This window comes from Lissotriton helveticus, chromosome 6 (genome assembly GCF_964261635.1).
Source record: "Lissotriton helveticus chromosome 6, aLisHel1.1, whole genome shotgun sequence".
NCBI lineage: Eukaryota > Metazoa > Chordata > Amphibia > Caudata > Salamandridae > Lissotriton > Lissotriton helveticus.
Genome location: NC_136067.1, coordinates 1,789,730,056 through 1,789,751,028, shown reverse-complemented (window position 1 = coordinate 1,789,751,028; position 20,973 = coordinate 1,789,730,056). Strand labels below are relative to the sequence as shown.

Sequence of the window (20,973 nt, the reverse complement as noted above, 5' to 3'; positions counted from 1 at the left end):
CTCATGTGGATCATCAGAGGAAAGCACATCCCAAACAAGATGTATAAAATACACTCTCTTATATAAAGTAGAGGGGCACATATTGCTTTACTCCACAAGTCACATTACTTCGTCATCGTCCACAGGAACACTCTCAAAGTCTCGACAAACACCGACGACACCCTCAGCACAGCCTAACACCTGTACTTTCAGATCCACACCGACCCCAACACCACCCTCAGAGGAACCCTCGTCTACAGACCCCCTGGACCCCGAGCACAGTTCAGCAACTCCATCGCCGACTTTGTCAGCTCACACGCCCTCGCCTCCACGGACTACATCCTCCTTGGGGACCTGAACTTCCACCCTGAGAACAACAACTACTCCAACTCCACCACCCTGATCGACAACCTCACCAACCTCGGACTCAGACAACTCATCACAACACCCACCCACTCCGCCGGCCACATGCTCTACCCCATCTTCTCCGCAAGCTCCCACGTCTCCTTTAATCACACCACCGAACTCCACTGGACCGACCACCGCTGCATCCACTTCACCTTTCGGAAACCCACCAAGCACCACCGCGCCCAACAAATGCCGCGCCGCTGCTGGAGCAAAATCACCGAAGACCAGTTAACCACCACCCTCACTCAGAGCCCACCCGCAGACCCAAATGACCCAGACGCCGCAACCTCAGACAGTGGATCGACGACTGCGCCAACACCCTCACCCCACTCATGAAACCCTCCAACAGCCACACCAGAAAGAAAGCCAGCTGGTTCACTGAAGACCTCCAGGCATCCAAGCAAACCTGTTGAAAGCTAGAGAAAAACTGGATCCATGAGCAAACACCGGAAAGCTACACAGCCTACAAGAATGCCACCCGCAGACACCATCACCTCATCTGATCCGCCAAAAGTGCCTCCTTCAAAGACCACCTAGACAACAATGCACACAACAGCAAAGAGCTCTTTAACATCGTGAAGGAACTCTCCAACTCCAGCTCCAACGACATCCCACCTTCGCAAGACCTGTGCGACTCGCTGGCCAACTTCTTCCACCGCAAGATCACAGACATCCACGAATGCTTCACCGCCACGACCGCCCGGGCAACCACTGAGAACTCCGCCCCAACGACCTCCACCCACACCAACCACCTGCTCTCCTGGACCAACATCAACGACGACACCATCAAGATCATGAACACCATCCACTCCAGATCCCCGTCAGACCCATGCCCACACCACATCTCCAACAAAGCCAGCACCACCATCGCACCTCATCTCCGGAAAGCCATCAACATCTCCTTCGAGACAGCAACCTTCCCGGAGAGCTGGAAGCACGCCGGGATCAACGCCTTACTTAAGAAACCCAAGGCGGACCCCAAGGACCTCAAAAACGTCCGACCCATCTCCCTACTCCCGTTCCAGGCGAAGGTCGAGTAGGCCGTCAAGAAACAACTAACCAGCTTCCTCGAGGAGAACAGCATACTGCACCTGTCCCAGTCTGGGTTCCGCAGCACCGAAACTGCCCTCATCGCCGCCACCGATGAGATCAGGACCCTGCTAGACAACAGAGAAACAGCATGTAGGCAGGTGGAAATCTGACTATATGGTTACCCCCATTTTGTACCAGGTGTTTTGCTGGTTTTCGACTTAGTTGGACTGGGACCCTGCTATTGAGGGCCCCAGTCTATCTGCTTTCTCTATAAAATGGACTCCATGTACTTTAGGTACATACCCGATTGGTTACTGGGTCACCCTTGTGAGCCCCTGTATATGGTACCTTAGGTACCCAGGACATAGGTGCACCCCAGGCCTACCAGGGGCTGCAGCATGTATTGTGCCACCCCTGGTTAGCCTTCCAAAATGACACCACAGGTGTGTACTTACAGCCTGGGTAAGGTGGTGTAATCACCCCTTACTTAGATATAGTATACATACATATATATATATATATATATATACATACATACATACATACACATATATATATATATATATATATATATATATATATATATATATACACACATATTAACCTATAAGTCACTCCTATGGCAGGCCTTGACAATCCTGGAGGCAGAGTGCTTGGTTTTGTGTGAGAGGGTGCCCTAGCATGAGCTGACCCCCTCTGCAGCTTTCGCAACCATCTCCTTATAGCAGTTCTATGATATAGCCATACCATATACTCTTAAGTGCACTATAATCCTCGCAGTTATTGCTAACTTTGGTTTGGCTTTATCAAAACATGTTGTGTAAGGTGTCAAACGCTTGGGAATACTGCCCCCCGCCGGCCTGTTCTGGCGGCGGGGGTAGCATTCCACCCTTCTAGAGGGAGAAGACATTTACTGGTAAAACGTTAAACAGAGCCCCAGCATCACAAAATGGATTCTGCTGCCACAGACACGAGACTGCCTTCCTGTTGCTGGACGAAACTCCGGCAGGGGAGGCCTGGACAATAGGTTTCCTGTCCAGGGAGGTGCCAGCACCTCCCCAGACAGGCTTTAGTGTATTGGGGCAGGGTGGGTTGCATTCATTTGAATGCTTTTCAGACAGTGCCTGGAGCACACAAGTTGCTCCATGCATTTCCCAGTTCAAACCGGTTGCTAGGGCACTCAGCCCCAGCTCTGGCGCCAAACTGGACAAAGGGGAAGGGGTGTAACCACCTCCTCCCCAAGTCCACCCATAGGAGGGACCTTAGAGTAGGTCCAACCCCTAAACTTGCTATAAGTATAGAACCCCAGTCCCTAGGGGTTTAGATTACCCTGGACGAAACTCTGATACATAATTCCTGGACCTTCGACATTCCATATCGACTGGAAGACGGAAGAAATCTCCCTTGTGGTCAAGGAGTGACCACTCTGTCAAAACAGGCACCAACAGCATCTTTGCCGGTCTGCATTTTCGAGGCTTCCATCGGATCCCGAAGAATCTGCGACACAGGACACGGACTTCCAGACATCCGACACTGACCTGCGCTCCCAGCAAAGCTGAGACCTGTAGCGGACATAAGACGCGGGACCGGAACTCCTGGACATCCTGCATTTTTGCTACTGCACCTACTTCCCGAGGTATCCCGAAGTTGTGCATTGGGGTATTTGAAGCCCCTGCCCGAGCACCTTTTGCACTGAACCTCAGAGGCCTACACTCCACGAGTGTCCCGTGGGCCCACTTTGTGCATTTCCGCTCGGGGTCCCTTCGCGGTTCCTAGTCCGTTGGCTAGTGAGCCCCCACGAAGGCCCATCTTTGATTTCTTGAGCTTTCCTGGTTGCTTCAGACTTGCTCCCACTCCTCTCCAAAGGAGGAGTCCCTCAGACCTTGCTGGTCTGCACCGAAGCCCATCTCAACATCCTGCGTGGATTGCGTTTACTAAGGCTTGTTGGGTCCAATCCGGATTCCGACACCGCAGTCAACTAGATCCTTCGTGGGACAGCTCGAATCCAGCTCCTGGTCGTCATCGACGCCGCCTCCTGGTCCTCGTTGCTGAAGAGACAAGCTTCACCTTTTCACCTGAAATCACCCAGCATCGGCTGGCATCTTCCTATCGCCATCCTGGTCACTGGCTAGTGACCCAGACTCTGTCTCCTCTGCTTTCAGGTTCTTCACATCTCCGATCCACCCTTGGATCCACCCGGACACTTTTCCTCTGGTCGCCTGCAGCATTTCTTCGCAGCTCTCCATTGGAATCGACGACGAAACCCGACACCAAAAGACACCTATGCACCCGGATTCCCTGGGTGAGGTAACACGAGTACCCCGGTGCTCCCGTGGGTCTTGACTCTCGAAGTGTCCTAGTCTAAAAGGGTTCCATCATAGTTCACCTAGAAGTGCCCTTAATCTTTAAAATTGTAACTTGTTCGCTTCCCATAGAAAGTCAATGGTGATCCGTGGCTGTGTTTAGACACTGCACACGTCCCCCGTGGGCCTCCTGCATTCTAACTTTGTGATTTTAGGCAGCCCCAGCAGTTCTACAGACCCTAGGCCTGCTTTCTAACTCTCATGTGGTTCTTATACCACTATTTTAGTATATGGTTTGTGAGACCCCTAGGGCATAATGTATACTGTGCAACTTATCGTACGCTAATTAAGTTCCTTTTATTGTACTTTTACCTCTGACCTCATAAGAGTACAGAGGGGTTGTGTTTAGAATAAATACATATATATTTGATATATACCTTGTGTGGTATGCTTTCATTTGATCATTCAAGAGATTATAATTGGTAAAACAACTAGCTTAGCTCGCCTCTAAGTCTTAGCCTGAAGGCTGCTCTCCACAGCTACCACTAGGATAGCTTTCTATAAGGTTGACTTTATAACCTACCATCAAATAAGGGTCGTTTGGACTGGTGCAAGGTGCCCACTAGAATAGTGGACACCATATACCAGGCTAACGTCTTCACATCGCAGCCCTCATCCTCCTGGACCTGTCAGCCGCCTTTGACACGGCCTGCCACTGCACACTACGAACACGCCTCCACGACGCCGGGATCCAAGAGAAGGCCCTGGACTGGACCACCTCCTTCCTCTCCGGCAGAACACAGAGCGTCCGCCTCACCCCTTATGCTCCGAAGCCACCGAGATCATCTGCGAAGTACCCCAGGGCTCATCCCTCAGCCCAACGCTGTTCAACATCTACATGGCACCGCTCGCCCACGTCGCCCGACTGCACAACCTCAACATCATTTCTTACACCAATGATACCCAGCTGATCCTCTCCCTCACCAAGGACCCCTACACCGCCAAAACCAACCTCCACGAAGGAATGAAGGCCGTCGCCGACTGGATGAGAAACAGCCGACTGACGCTGAACTCGGACAAGACGGAGGTCCTCATCCTCGGATCCACCCCCTCGGCCTGGGACGACTCCTGGTGGCAGACCGCACTAGGGACCGCTCCTACACCCACCGTCCACGCACGCAACCTAGAGGTCATCCTCGACTCCACCCTCTCCATGACAAAGCAGGTCAACGCCGTCTCTTCCTCCTGCTTCAACACCCTCTGCATGCTCCGCCGGATCTACAAGTGGATTCCCACCGAAATGAGAAGGACGGTCACCCAGGCCCTCGTCAGCAGCAGACTGGACTACGGAAACACCCTCTACGCAGTAGCCTTGGCTAAACTCCTGAAACGGTTCCAACGCATCCAGAACGCCTCCGCACGCCTGATCCTTGACATTCCCCGCCGCAGCCACATAACACCCTACTTGAGAGTCCTGCACTGGCTCCCCGTCAACAAAAGGATAACCTTCAAGCTCCTCGCCCACGCACACATGGCACTCCACAACAGCGTACCTCAACAGCCGACTCAGCGTCTACACCCCCAACCGCCAGCTCCGCCGACCACGCCCTCGCCCCTGTCCCCCGCATCAGAAGAGTGACCGCCGGCGGCAGATCATTCTCCCACCTCGCCACCAAGACATGGAAAACCCTTCCCATCCGCCTACGGCAGACCCAAGACCTACTGACCTTCAGAAGACTCAAGACCTGGCTTTTCGAACAGTAGCAGCCTTCCCCCCCCTCCCCCTAGCACGTTGAGACCCTCACAGGTAAATAGTGCACTCTACAAATGCTTTGATTGATTGATTGATTACTGCGGGAGAATAAGCAAGACATCAAAAGCGCTAAAGAGGACAGGCGCTTTACACACATTACTCTGTTTAAGCTTCCTGACCTGGGTAAGAGCAGGGGTCCCCTTTCAACAAATTCCCACACTAGTCAACAGGGAGGGTAGATCTATTTTGGTGGATGGCAGGTTAGACAGTGACCCCCCTAATGTTGGAGAGCATCTATAACCTAAACACTGAGCAAACCGCCTTCCTAAACAGGCCTATCTGAGCAGTTTTCTCAATGGGTCAATGTACCTTGGATCCTGGGGTTGGGACTTTAATTGTGTTCCAGCCATTATGCTTGCCAAATCTCACCACCTCTCTGTCAAGCTTCAACGGAACAATGCAAAAGAATACCTCCGATGGCAAGGGCACTGGTGTCTATCTGACATAAGGAGACTAAGCAAAGATGCGGTTAAGATCTACTCATTCCCTGAAAGCATTTGGAGAGGCAGACGGGCTTCAGGTTAACTTGACCAAACCCTGCTTGTTTCCTCTCTGTCCAGAAACCCCCCTCATACGGCTAGATATGGGTGGTGGAGTACTTAACTGGGAAGGCACATCTGCTACTTAGTGATCAATTTCTTGCACTGATCAAAATGTATTGATGGAAACCTCACCAAGGCAGCCTCTGCCTTTAGGTCTCAAATTACATTTTGGAGGTTCCTCCTTCTCTCTGTCATGGGCCACATTACCTTGTCCAAGATGGTGCTGGTTTCCTTCCCTATTGCACTACTTTGCTAACATTTCATTATACCCCCAAAGCAAAGTCTTGTGAAACCCGGATATGCTTATTGAGAGCTTACTGCGCAAAATAACTGGTGCAGAGTGGCATTGACGAACCTGTGACTTCCAGTTGACAGGCAGGCTAAGAACCACTAACTTTGAACATTATTATCTGATGGTGCAGTTACATGCCAGTTGTTTTGGGGGCATTTCCTACAAAACACCTGTGTGGGACAGGGTCCCTTGCAGTTCAAAGGTCTGTTCGGACTCTTCTTACCAAGCACAAAACTTAGGTCGGAAGAGCCTTGATTGTTGAGTGCATCTGCTTAAGGGGTTTGATGATCACCAGACATGTTGCACCTTATGCATCTTCTATTCCCTTGTTGGGTTTACCTGAGTACTACCAACCGACAATAACGCCGAGATGGAAGGCTAAAAACACCACATCAGTGTCTGCCTGGTGTCAGGCTATGTTGAAGTAGACTGAAGCTGAGAAGAGTCTTGAAAACTTGAGCAGTCAAAGGCCTCAGGAAATGCCCCGTAGCCAGCAGATGGATGCTACTCGAACTGAAAGATGAAGCAAAGTATGACACCCTGCAGCCACAGTCTCCCATTAACACATGAGGATCTCTGACTGAGGGGGATTTTTATGGCATAACCTTGTTACCTAACCAGTACCTAGCTCCTTGGGGGACGTTCTAAATCAGTCACTCGAGGACACCGCTAATCTACTACAGTTAACGCCTTACCTCCAACCTGCCTCTGCCACCACTTGGCATGCACTACATGGATAATGCATTCACAGGAACATTACACCACAACACTTACATGACTGCGGTGTCTTGCTGTACTGAACTGAATCTGTGTTCCCATGCCTGTGATGTTAACTATTTGTTGCTTTTTTTTTAAAGGACAAGAACTATTTTTTTATTAGTAAAGCATGCTTCAGGTCACTACTGGTCAACAGTAGCCTGGATGTAGGCTGACAAAGAATGCTTTATGTAGCTGGGAATTACATAATTCTGTTTTTGACATGTATACTAACAAATGCTTTCACTTTTGACTGTTCAAAATATGAAAAAAAAAAATATTTTTAAAAATGAGTTACAAGAAGGTCTACCAATGGGCTATCTAAGCCCACTGTACGTTTCCGGTATAGACCACAAAATACTTTTTTGACCACACAAGGCCTAAAAAGTCTACCTTCACAGTAATTTCCATTTGTGTGCATCAGAGGGAATGCAACATGAAACAGAGGGTAGAAACAACCCAGAACAAGTAAATAAACAAAATATTTTGCTGCATAGGACCAGTATAAGCCTTTCTAAAAACTACAGAGTGGTGGTTCGTATGTAACCAGTGATCCCGGGGCTACTCAGGGGCTTGTGACTGCTTAGAAAATTAAATAATATTAACATATTAACAAGTATATAACTGAAGAAGAAAAACATAACACTTTTACTTTCTAATTGAGGGAATTTGTTACTGGAGACTAAAGATTAATATTGGTCCTTAGATTAGATGAGGATAGTATGGACAATGGGTGGCCTCGATTGAATTAAAAAAACCTTAAATCTTTCCATTAAAATAAAAACTTTAATTCACAAACAAATATTTTTTTTAAATCAAATAAGTTATTTCATCATTTGTATATTTGTTTGAATTCTTGTCTCTGTATTTTTGTGCATTGTTTTCAAATCGGTGAAATTGATTAGACTGGGGTCCCCAGTTTCCACTATTGACTCAGTAGGGGTCCCCGGATTCCAAAAATGTTTAAGTGGGTGTTCACAGATATCAAAACGTTTGAACCACTGCTAAATAGAATATTGCTATAAACATACAGAAACTCAGAAACTAATAGCAGATATTGAAATATAGCACCATGAAGCAAACACTGCACATTTGAGTAGAGCAAGTTAACATTTTACAGAAACATCCTGGATATCACCAGGGATAATGAATGAAGCAGTCATCTGGAGGGTTTTTTTGTTAAATATTTTACATTTCTGGACAAGATGAAGACTGAGAAGTGAGGGAAGTATTACAATGTGAAGAAGGATCATTTATGCTCATTCACAATAGTTAGGGGACACTTACATAAGGACAGTACATTGTCCAGCCGTCCATTCCATGCTTCTGTCCTTAATTCTGCTATCTTAAGTCCTTCTGTGTCAGTCAAACAACCATTTTCCTGTGAATATGAAAGTGCAGTCAAACATTAAACAAGGATAAAAAAATTGATTATTTCAATGCTTTCAATTAATGGAGTCTAAAACCTAAAAAAAAGTGCTACGAAGGCTCCATCTAAATCCAAGTATTGAAAGGCATGAATTGTGTACCATACTTTCTGGGGTACTACCAATTTTACCTATGAACTTGCCATCTAAAAAACACAAAGGCCTTGATTGCAAAATGCCTGCTAACCTTATTGGGGTATAGACTACTGCTTTTGGGCACAAATGGGATTACAAGTGGAATACTATCTGCTTCTTCCACCTGCCTACTCGATTTTACCTGTTAAAACGTGGGGGAAAGAACGTTTCACTAAAAACCTCTTTGGAAGAGGGGAAACATACACAATACGCAGCCATTCCAGGGTGGAGTCAAAAATGACCCCTATATTCATGGTGGTACCTGAAAGGCTAAAGCATAATGAGCACATTCAGTTGTTGGGTTTATGTGCTGGCAACTATGCAACGCAAGTCAGCAATTGAAACTTCTGTAAAAGGGCTGGTTTTTGAGTAGTTATAATGGGCAGAGGCCCCTCCCTTTTTCCTCATGGAAGAGCTGCGAGTACAATCCCTGCCCCTTTTACCGTGCAGTTGTTACTCAACAGATTTTAAACAAAGGAGCTAAGGTACCCCCTTCAAAGGCTCCTTGAATACCCAATGAGTAGGATGTAGTTTGGATTGTGGAAGTCATGGCAGCTGTTGAGTCTATCTATACTTCTCTACTGAGAAGACCGGAGCATATTTGGTTATTTGGGTTCAGTGGTTGTAGTGAGGATAAAGCCTTTCCCCCACGGTCAGGAGGTGGTCCTCCAAAGGTAGTGCAGAGGAAGCGGACTTGTCCACAGAGTGTCACCGGAACTTCATTGCCTCAGATGAGACGGTGGGAGCAGGTTTGGGCTTCCTACCTCAAGTATCACACCATCTGCCAGCTAGTGTTAACAAACCAGTACTGGACTCGAAAGGACTCCCAAACATTGAAAGACTCTGCCTTACCCAGTTGGAATGGTGCAGAATGTCTCGCTGGTACCACTTTAATTCCACTCAGTAATTTAACACAGACATCCTTTTCCTGTATTTCTGGAGATGATCATCCACTGTGAAATGTATCAAGCTGTTCCTATCGATAAGGAGGTCAATAATTTTACCCTGGGTATCCAGCTGGAAGTCCAAAAACCTGAGCCACGGCATTCACCATATGGCACCTACAAATCCTTTGCCATGACTGGAAGAATGGATGTTGGTCCTTGTGGTCATAATTTACTTCCTCCAGACCAGTTTCCAGTTCAGAGCCTGATTTTCCATCATACTCTCTCTGGCACAGCAGTGAGGGGGAAGGAGGTGCTAACAAAGAGATTCTCAGTGACAACAATCATCCCCTAAGGGCAAGCAAGTGTGACCTAGACGAACGTCAGGGATGTTATTGGGACCAGAGAGTGGTGTTGACTAAGTCAGGAGGACTGGTGCCGTGTACCAGTCTTTTTTTTTGATAATCCATTTTTATTAGATTTATAACAACATATAAGTTCATTGGTTGCAGATCAATAATCATCGGGGTAAACATGACAGTATACACAGTTGACAGAGAAAACGGCGGTCCATCGGGGTATAACACGGCGGTCCATACAGTAGGGACAGTTGTACATGAAATAAAATAAAAGCAGATCAACAGGGTGGAAGCATATTGAACCATTTACCCCACACTTTGCTGAATAAGTCAGGGCACCCCCGGGCTTCGAATAGGGCCTCCTCCTGGATCCCACACCAGTCCACTCCTCTACTCCAACCTTTTATAGTAGGCACCTTAGCCTGGGACCAGTGCGCCTCTATGTCTCACCGCCACAGCTGTCCCCAACAGGCGCTTGTCCACCCTAGAGCCATCCAAGCCATCAAACACCCCCAACACCATACGCATCGGATCAGGGGGAACCTATCATCCCAGGGCCTGCGTGAGCTCTTGCTCCACCTCCACCTCCACCCCCCCCCCCCCTTCTCCCCCTCAAAAACGGCACCAAAGCTGGACAGCACCATACCATGTGGTAAAAATCGGCATCGTGTACATGCTGGAGAGGATTTCAACCGGGCCTGGAATAGACGTGTCGGGGGGAGATATTGCGCGTGTAGGTAGTAAAGTTGAACCAGGCGCAACTTGGAGGATGTGGTCAGGGTTTTGAGCGCCATAAGGGCATCCCTCCAGTCTGCCTCTTCTAGGGGGCCCAACCAGCCCTCCCATCGAGCCCTGAGCCGATCTAGGGAAGTAGGACCATTATTCATCAGGGACCGGTATATACGGGACACTTCCCCCCCCCCCCCCCTCCCTAGATTTCCCATCATCACCTGAGCCTCCAGCGGGCTGAACTCTGGTAGGGAGATAGGGGGTGAGACATGTGTATGAAGGGCATGTCTGAGTTGTAGGTACTTATAGTGTTGGAAGTGTGGAAGGGCATGGCGCTGCTGCAGGTCTGCAAAGGAGCGGATGTGGTACCCCACGCAAACATCCCCGAGCGCTGAAACTCCGATGAGGTCCCACCGTCGGAACACCTGCAGGGACGAGACCCATGCTAAAGTGGCGTCTGCCGAGTGAGTTTCCGGTCCCACCGCACGTGGCGAAGAGCCGTACGCCAGGCCAGAAACACCGTCCTGGTGACAGAGGGCAGGGCCTGTGGCACTGGACTACTGTATAAAAACGCCTGGATCCGCGGCAAGTCCGACGTGCTGAGTTCCACGCGGTATGCAGGGTCGGACCAGCCGCCCGCATACCAATCGTGGATGACAGTTTCGTGGCCAGGTTGTAGAGGTGGAGATTGGTTAACCCCATACCTCCATCAAAGGGGGGAATGCGACAATGCGTCAGGGATAAACGTGGTCTCCCCCCTCCCCAGAGAAATCGGGTGAGGACACAGTCTAGCTCGCTGAACCAACTACCCGGGAGGTGGATAGTAATGTTTTGCAGTATGTAAAGAAAACGGGGGAGGACCATCATTTTGAAGAGTGCACTCCTGCCCAGGGGGTTAAATGGAAGTGTCTGCCACCTCTTGAGATCCGCCTTCATCCGGACGACCAAAGGCGTAACATTTAAAGCCCTTTCAAGTTCCAGCAGAAGAGCTATCCAAACGCCAAGGTATTTGACCGAGTGTCTACTAAGGGGGATGTCTGACTGCCAGTCATAGCAGTCTCTGGAGGGATGCAGGGGGACCAAAGTTGACTTCGTCGGATTGAGGCGGAGTCCGGAGACCCGCTCAAAAACTACAAGTGCCGCCAGGCACCCGGGGCCAGAGCTATCTGGGTCTGCCAAATAAAGCAGAACATCATCTGCATATAGGGCTATCTTATCCACCTGGCTGGAGTCCCAGGCCCAACCACGAATAAGTGGGTCTTGTCGGATGAGGGCCGCCAGGGGTTTCATCGCCAGCGCAAATAAGAGTGGCGAGAGCGGACACCCCTGACGCGTACCCCGTCGGATCGGGAATGCTTCAGAAAGCTCCACATTAATGAGTACTCGGGCTCTGGGATTATAAAATTCTGATCAGATGGCGGAACGGGGGACCGAAACCCATCCTGTCCAGCACATCTTGCAGATACTCCCAATTCACCATATCAAAGGCCTTCTCAAAGTCTAAGAAGAGCAGTGCCAAGTACGGGGTTAGGCGATCCAGGTGGAGCTGGCGAATGCAGTGGCGAATGACCCTGGCAGGCATGAACCCGCATTGGTCGGGATGGACAAGGTCTTGCAGGAGGGGTCGGAGCCTCTGAGCCAAGACGGTGGCGAAGATCTTGATCTCCATATTGATCAGTGAGATCGGGCGGTAGTCCGCACAGTTCAGAGAGGGTGGCTGCGTCTTCGGAATAACCACTATCGTGGCGACATCCAAGCCTGCCTCCGCCACATGGCAGAAAAGATCCACCAAATGGGGGGCCAAAATAACTCGAAAGGCCGCATAGTACTCTTGAGGGTATCCATCGGGACCAGGCGTTTTGCCGATGTATAAGAGCGAGACAGCGTCTTGGATTTACTCCAGGGTGATGGGGCGGTCCAAAGCAACTGCAGTCTCTTGAGAGAGACACGGCAGTCGGGTACCAGTCCCGTCCAGCAAGTCAGCCAGAGAAGCGCCCGGGGGACGAGCGGTATAAAGGGTCGCGTAGTAAGCAGCAAAGGTTTGTGCGATGGTTGAGGACGTCACTTGGAGGGCCCCGGTGTTCGAGCGGACCTTCGGAATAAAACGGTTGACTTTGGGATAGGACACAAGGTTGTGGAGGAGCTTGCCATTCTTGTCCCCCCACCCATAAATACGGGCAACCGACGAACGCCAAAGCATCTTAGCAGATTCCAACGAGATCCAACGGATCTCCTTGTGTACCACGGCTAGTTGCCAGGAGGAATCCCTCGCGTCGTTAGTGAGTTGAGCTGCTTCAAGCTGTGCCGCCCGGGATTCCAGCTAAACAAGCTGGGCCGTCTGCTCCAACCGTTTCGCGTGGACCAGTCCCCTGGCCACCCCACGGATAACGGCCTTGCTTGCCTCCCACAGCGTCCCCGGCGAGGGAACCGAGCCCGTATTGATGGAAAAAAAATGACGCAGCTCCTGACCTAGTGACTTCACCGTCGCAGAGTCCTGCAAGAACCACGCATTTAGCCGCCAAGTCGCTCTTGGGCCCGCAGGAGGGAATCCGAGACGGAGGGAGATGGGAGAGTGGTCCGAGATCCCTCTGGGCAGTATCGCGGCCCCAGAAACTAGCTGGCAGTCGGTGGCCGGCATCAGGAGGTCAATTCTGGAGTGAGTAGGATGGGCTGCCGACATGTGGGTGTACTGTTCCCCACGGGGGTTCCAAACCCGCCATACGTCACAGAGACCAAGGGCCGAGGACCAGCTTGAGAGGATCTTCGAGGAGGAGACACGGGCTCCGGATGGGGTCCCTGTCGTATCACGCAGGGGCTGCAGAACGGTGTTAAAGTCCCCCCCTACCACCATAAGACCCTGGGGGAGGGAGGAGATCACTTGTGTAAGGTGGCGAAGTGTTAGAGGCAGGAGTGGGGGGGGGAATGTAAAGACATAGGAGGCTCAAGGGGCGCCCCTCAATGGTTCCCGAGACGGCCACATAGCGGCCCTGGGCATCAGACTCGGCTTTAGCCAGGGTAAAGGGAAGCCCTTTCCTCAGCAAGATGGTCACTCCCCGGGAGCCCCGGGAATAAACCAGAGTGCCAGACCCTGTCAAATCCATAGCGATCTAGGAAGTTGCATTGTGTACCCAGGAGGTGAGTCTCTTGGAGGAAGAGAATGTCCAGCGTGTGGCTGTGAGCAGCGCGGAGGACAGCTGTGCACTTAATTCGGTCCAAGAGGCCATTGACATTCCAGGAAAGGATGTAGATAGGTCTAGTGAGGGTGTAAGTCATCTAAGGGAATGGACTGTGGAGGGGAGGATAACTACGTGGGACCTTACCCACCCGGAGTGGAACACCCACCCGAATTTGAGCTCAGAAACTGAGCAATGGAAGTTGGTGATCTGCCCAGCAACTGTGGAAATCAAGGAAGGAGGAAACTTAACTACCGACAGGAGCTCCCGATTGCGGCCCGTAGGCGGCCAAAAATAACAAACTGATGGAAGATGTGATCTGCGTGTCAACTGTGGATCAGTCAGAGAAACATAGGTACCAAGAGGAACTGCAACCAGCGGCCCGTAGGCGGCTAAACAAAACAAACTGCAGAGGAACAACGGTCACCCGTCCCTCCCAACCCCCCAACTCGCCCCCGAAGTGGAAGCATCTGTCGCCCAAAACCCCAACTACTAACTACACCACATTAAGGTGATTCGCTACTCTAAAATGGTTAGCAACAATCAGTCAGGAGTTTGGCTGAGCCGGACCCCCCTCCATATATACAGATGCATGCCCACAATGGATAAGCATGGAGTGGATAAAAAGAAGTCACAAGATGGTTTGGATCCAGGATGGCAGTGAGAAGGTAAACCTTGGCTGGGTCTTCCAGCGGAGCCAATGGAGAGCCCCGTTCACGGGGCCGGAAATAGGTTCGCCATTTCAGGTCCTGAAGGGTAGAGTGCAGGCACACAACTTGGAACACTGATCACACCCCCTCCTCCCCACCAGAGCCACGGATCGCGGGGCTTCCAGACAGATTGGAGTCTGATATGGCCCTCCGCCGGGTAACGTCTGATCGTGGGGCTCTACCCAGGTCGATAAGGGAGGACACCAGATTGGGGAGGAGGCCCCCTGGCTTAAGGTCTGAATCGGGGAGCGCCGGGACCGTGTCCCCGGCGAGTGAGAGCTCTACCCCCGGCGGTTGCCCCGCCGTCTGGATCCAGTGCGGCGCCGCTGCGCCTTGGGCACCTCCTAGCTGGGTCGGGCCGTCGTTTTTGGGGCAGGGGAGGAAGCCGCACCAGGCAGGAGGGGCCGCTCTTCCGGAAGCCAGGTCCATGCCGCCTGTGGGGTGTCGAAGAAAAAGGTTTTGTCCTGAAAAAACACCTTAAGGCGGGCTGGGAAGAGGAGCCCAAGGCCCTGAGTTTCTGCTTGACCTCGTCGTAAGACCGGCGTTGTGTTTGCACCTCCCTAGAGCAGTCCGGGAAGAACATGATTTTGGAATTTTTGAAGTGCACTGGACCTTGCACCCTGGCGGCCTCCGGAGTCGCATCCCTGTCCCGGAAGTTGAAGATTCGAAGGATAATGGGGGAGCTCCAGGAGGGGGTTTAGGAGCAAGGGAGCGGTGAGGTCGCTCCACCGCAAACCAGGGGGAAGAGTTTCTCTTTGGGGATCCAGGACCGGATCCATGCCTCAATGAAGGAGTCAGTGCGTCCCTTCTCCACTCCCTCCGGAAAACCCAGGAGGCGCAGGTTGTTTCTCCGGGCACTATTTTCTGCGTCCTCAGCCCTGCAATGTAACTCCGCGGTCTGTGCCTGCAGGCGGACCACTTGGGATTTAAGAGTGCTCATGTCATCCTCCACCGTGGAAAGACGGGACTCCGCCTCTGTAATACGGGCCGTGGCATTACGGAGGTCTTGCCGGATCAGTGCCACATCAACCCGCACTTCACCAATCTTGGTTTCCACCGAGGCCTGCGATGCACTGATCGCCTGCAGGATAGTGGCGAGGTCCCCTCCGGCCGCCCCAGGGGCCGCCGCAAACCCAGCCGCTGGGTCGCGATCAGGCTTGGTGAATTGGTCCATTTTTGTTTGAGGTGAGGGGGCAGTGGCCTGAGAAGCGCGGTTCTTGCCCATGTTTCCAAAGAGTCAGGTGGAGGTGTTCGACTGGGAGGGGAGTGGGGTACACAGCAGCGCCAATGCCGCGGCTCCGCCACCCGGTATGGCGGACGATCTCTCTCCCACTCCCCTACGATGGAGGGAGGCGGCCGTTCACCTGGGTAAGACTCCTCGTCACGACGATGGCGACCCCAGGTCCCCTCCATAGGCCTCGACTTCAAGATCCTGGTCCTCCCGACGAGAAGAGGGGGCCAGGCACACACGTGCACCCCCGACACAGCAGCCGATCGGCCCCTCTCCAAGTCTCCGCTCTCCTCACAACCTGCAGTCAATGGGGGGGGGAAGAGTGGGACCCTCCAGTCCGCAGTTTAAGGTAGGCCAGGGGACCCGACGGGCCTCCAGAGTTGGGCACTTCCCCCCTCCAGTATCCAGGTGGGTAAAGAGGGTAGCTCACTTCACTGCAGGGCCTGCTGTCCGCAGCTACCTGCCTCCATTGCACTAGGAAAGAGTTCAGAATGTCGCAGGCAGCCTACCTATCGCCGCTGCGGGTCCCCCAGTGCTTCTCCACTCCTCTCACCCCAAGATGGCGGAGGGCGCAACGTCCACAACAGGTCAGAGGGGCGCGCCAGCGGGGAACGCATACGGGGGTTCAATGAGGCCCACGCAGGCAGCAACAAGTCCGGGCTCCAGGACCAGCCCGACCGGCCCGCTTGCACCGCAGCGCACAGAGCCGCCGCCCACCTCAGTCACGATCTCGTCGTCCCCGCGGCTCGACACTGCCGCCGAAGGGTGCGGGGGGAGAGGAGGCCCACAAAGCAACCCCCCGCCTCCTCACCTCCTCCGGATCTCAGCGCAGGCTGCCCCCGACTCCAGACGCCTCTGCAGCCACTTCGGCGAGCTCTTCACCCAGGGCCTGGAAGCCATCCACTCCAGCAGGCGTCCAGGCCTGGACTAGTCTTGGCGAGGCAAGGCAAGCGGATAGCGCCGCACCCGGCAGCAACCCCCTCTGTTCACCGCCGGGGGAACCTCAGGCGCCGCTCCGCTCCACGAGCTCCACCAATGAGCCCCGGAGCTAGGCCTCCAAATCCAGGGGCACCGGTGCGGGAGGCCACCCCTCGGGTCCCGACCGCTGCTCGGCTCCTCGCCTCCAGTACAAGCCACCGCCGTCAGAGGAGCGCAGGTGAGCAGGGCGGGAACGGGGCAGCCGGGGCGTCCGGCCGAGAGATCAGGCCTCAGGAGCAGGCAGTGTGAGGGCCGCCATCTTGCAGAAGGAAGGCCGCCCGGAGCAGAGGGTCAGCGAGGGCAGCACGGTCACCAGGCAGGCCCCTCGAGGGGTCAGGGCGATGCGGGCAGGATGCAGGAGCAGTCCCTGAGACTCTGGGACACCGATGGCCGATGTTAGTGGGCCGAGGCGGATGACGGAGGGGGTCCGGAGCATTCTTAGAGTGCGACCGCCATCTTGACGCCTCAAGCCACGCCCCGCCGTGTACCAGTCTTAAGGGCTCTAGAGCTGTACGAGGGACTTCAGGAGCTGCACAAGAGATAGTGAGTGCTGCACCAAGGAAAAACAGGAGCAGCACTAGCAGAGGTGAAACTTATCACGTCGATACACTGGGGAGAAGGGCCACAAGCATCTCTCTGGGCTTCAACTTTGATTCCAAAGTTAGCCTGATCTAACTATCGAGGGCAACATGAAATCAAATCCTGCAGCCATCAAATGAGAGAGGTGGCATCTTCTCCAGCTCCTCCTGGTCCAAAGGAATGGACAAGAGCAACTGGCCCTCTATGGAGAATACAAGAGATAGGAAGAAGGTGGCATGGTTTATAGTTGCTCCTGGTCCGAAGGAATACACAGGTCCACCTGTCTATAATGGATTCCGCAACTCCCAATGGAGGGACTGCCAGGGAAGAATATAGTCGAGATTGTATCCCAAAGAGTTTAACTATTAGTACTGGGCCGGGCTCTGGAGACAAATGGAACATTAGAACAGGTAGTGGGGCATGTATCTGGTGTGCCACTGGAGTGACCAAACTTCTAGGGAAGCTAACTTAGCAGAAGCCAATATTCTAGATATTTTTCTGCTTAAGAGTACTAAAGCAGGCCTTCATTCCCCTTTCTTAAAGCATCACGACTTGTTACCAAGCCCATCTAACTGATACTACATCAGCGAACACCAGCACGAGAATATGACCATTATTGTTCAAACCTCTGTAGTTACTGGAACTGTAGAGAACTGCGCCGAGGATCAACACCAAGAGAAGGAGATTGACCCAAACTCTTAATATAACAGCGGTGCCTCCCAATTAATCATCTCCTGCGTGGCATTTCATACCTTCACCTGGACAATAGGGTCTCCCTGGAACAGGCCTCTAGGACCAGTAAACGTGGGTGGGGCATACCATCCCTTACTATCTCCCCAGAAGGAAAGGCGCTTGGTAACGTGCCCGGTGTGGCCATTACCATGTATTTACATTCGGACTCCTATTTTGATAGAGACTATCTAGATTTTCTTTCAGAATCTGTGCACCCTTACTCTGCATGCAAGACAGGCAGTTCCAGCGGGACCTTACAACGATGTAGCACACAAAGCAGAGCCATGCATTGCATTGTATAACTATTTACTAAGCACAAAAAACAGAAGTTGTACAGGTCAGCTGCTACAAATAACCAAATACACGAAGGGCAAGGTTTGGTGCTGCAGTATAAGCTACAACAACATTGAAGAAAACAACATAATACACAAGACCTAAAAAGAAATTCGAGAATGTCGTTGTGGCCCTGGTAAAGCAATTCGCTGAGCACTAGAAATCTACAACGATAGGTGAAAAAAATTGAAGGAGAGTTTTCTCTCCTGCCACTAAGTGGCATCAATACCTGCAGGTCCAGAATGACAAAGAGCAAGAAGATATGTGCAATTAAGGTTACAAAATTATTTTAATCTCAAAAGTGGTATCTTTCAAAATATATCAAAATCTAAAGTAAAGGATTAAGACACAACAGTCTGCTGACTCCAATTATTTCAAGGGGATGCTTTACATTTGCATTATGTTTACCTTAAAGTCAAGCATAAGACAACTGGTCTGCAGCGTAAAAGGTCCTTCTATATACCTGTTATTGCTAAATTGCACAGCATGTTCTGTTTTTGCACCATTATCGCCATTAGATTAGCATACATCTTTTGACTGAAACACATTTTTCCTTTTTTGTAGTGCCCTTGTAAACCACTGCAACTTAGCGTCTGGTACGTTTTGTTAATACTACTGCAGAGAAATCGTGTGTGCAGTGGAGTTCTCTGAAATTTACAGGCTGTGAGCCAGGCTTTCCCCCGGAAGACACGCAACTTCCATAGATCCCTCTAAATCGAATTGTAATGGCAATATTCAGCACATTTACAGACACATTAACTAAGCCTTAAAACTCCAAAGTCTTGATTGTAAAAGCTTTGAGTGAGGCCATTGAGAAAGTTCTGGCTGTCCTCACGTAGATAAAGGAGCTGTCAAAAACATTAATTTGCGACCACTCCAGGCAATTCAGTCATGCTAACAGGCAGTCGGAATATTGCTAGCGACATAAAACACGGACATAGCATACTTCAACCACGAGGGTTACTGGAGGGTTGATACCACTCTAATAAGATGTTAGAATATCTACTATTTAACAGGTGTTTCATAAAGAAGCTAATGGATGAGTTTACCCTAAAACTTAGGGGCAAGTCATTCCAAACCTTTACCGACTAAACCTAATGTAATTTCTTCCTTTTCTGGGGGCCATCACTAAGTTAGCTTTAGGAGATCCTAATGTTTGCAGGGTGCAGGAGAATAAAGCACTCCTGCATATACTTAGGTGAGAGTTGTTAAGGATTTTCAATGTTTCCCATCCACGACTTCTGGCAGTGTATTAGAAAACAATATCAAGGCAATACTGTTCCCACAGTACCATACACAGTGTACCATCTATCAGTGTTACACACATCACACAGACTGCTCGTGCCCAGGCATATTCAAGTCAGACTGGCACCATTTCTTCGGTAGTTATACGATTTGTAGAAAATAATGGGCCTACATATAATGCACTTTAATTCTTTTTACGGGTTTACTTCAAAAGTGTACAGTCATCTTCATAATCATGCAGTGCAACAGAAGGTCTCCAACGCTTTGAAATTTTTTCTCTATTTTGTTGCGTCAGTAGTGCCTCACAGACTCACACTTGTAAAGGGTGAATTTTTTCTACTTAAACGCCATAGAATGCACTTTTAAAGAGAAACATGTAATGTGAAGAAATATTTAGATCGAAGCATCATGAATGAAAAAGTATCCATCCCCATATGCTAATACTTAGCAAAAGCACCTTAGCAACAACTGATGCTCTGGGTCTGATGGGATAAGTATCTATTACACAACCATTCTCAAGCATCACAGTATTCATGATGTCTTTGCTCAGGTGAACTGTGGATTTCAGTATGCACCTATCTCACATTTTGCGTTTAGGACAAAATATTCAATTTTAGTTTTGCCAGATAATATTTCGCCACATGACTTGAGGAATTCAATGTGGGCTTTTTCGGATTATTGGTCCCTTCTTTCCAACCCACTGGCCAGGTTTGTGGGTATGCTTGCGATACGGTTGTCATGCACACAATTGTGTCACGTCTTGATCCTACAAAGCAATAGGCCCTTCAAAATGATCATTGAATTCTTGGTAGCCCAACTAATCAGTTTTCTTCTTGCTCCTTCATCAAGTTTGAAGAGCTTGCATGATCTATAAAGCATCTTGGTGCAGCCACACACTTTCTACTTCACCATTAATCATCTTGCTCCAAAGCATATTAAAGACATTGTAACATATATTATGACCATACCCTGATCTGTGCCTCACCATACCTGTGTTCCAGAGTTCCTTTAGTTTTTTTATAAAGAACTCTGGGGGAAAAAAACATTTTGTTAGGTGCTCATGGTCAAGTTTCCGCTTTGAAACATACTAGTCAGCAAAGAGACTTATATGAACGTCTGAGCCCGTAAGGTAGGCCCTAGCTAGCCCTATGGGTAGGGTGTGGTGTAGGTAAAAGGCAGGACATGTGCTTTAACTGTGTGGCATGTCCTGGTAGTGACTAACAGCCCATTTGGTTTCTCACTGCTGTGTGGCTGCTCTCTCATAGGTTTGCATTGGGGATTCCCTTATATGTGCTTTAGTGGTCATTCCTGACATGAAAGGCGTAGTGTGACC

General features: G+C 50.5%; 1 protein-coding gene across 1 annotated transcript in view; it reads right to left on the bottom strand.

Moving 5' to 3' along the window:
• LRPPRC (leucine rich pentatricopeptide repeat containing) overlaps nt 1-20,973 on the bottom strand; it is an 848,306-nt gene that overhangs the window by 621,425 nt on the left and 205,908 nt on the right. Inside the window, exon 13 of the mRNA XM_078649683.1 lies at nt 8,413-8,506. Within this exon, the coding sequence (XP_078505809.1) occupies nt 8,413-8,506 (94 nt within the window). The remainder of the gene's footprint in view (nt 1-8,412; nt 8,507-20,973) is intronic.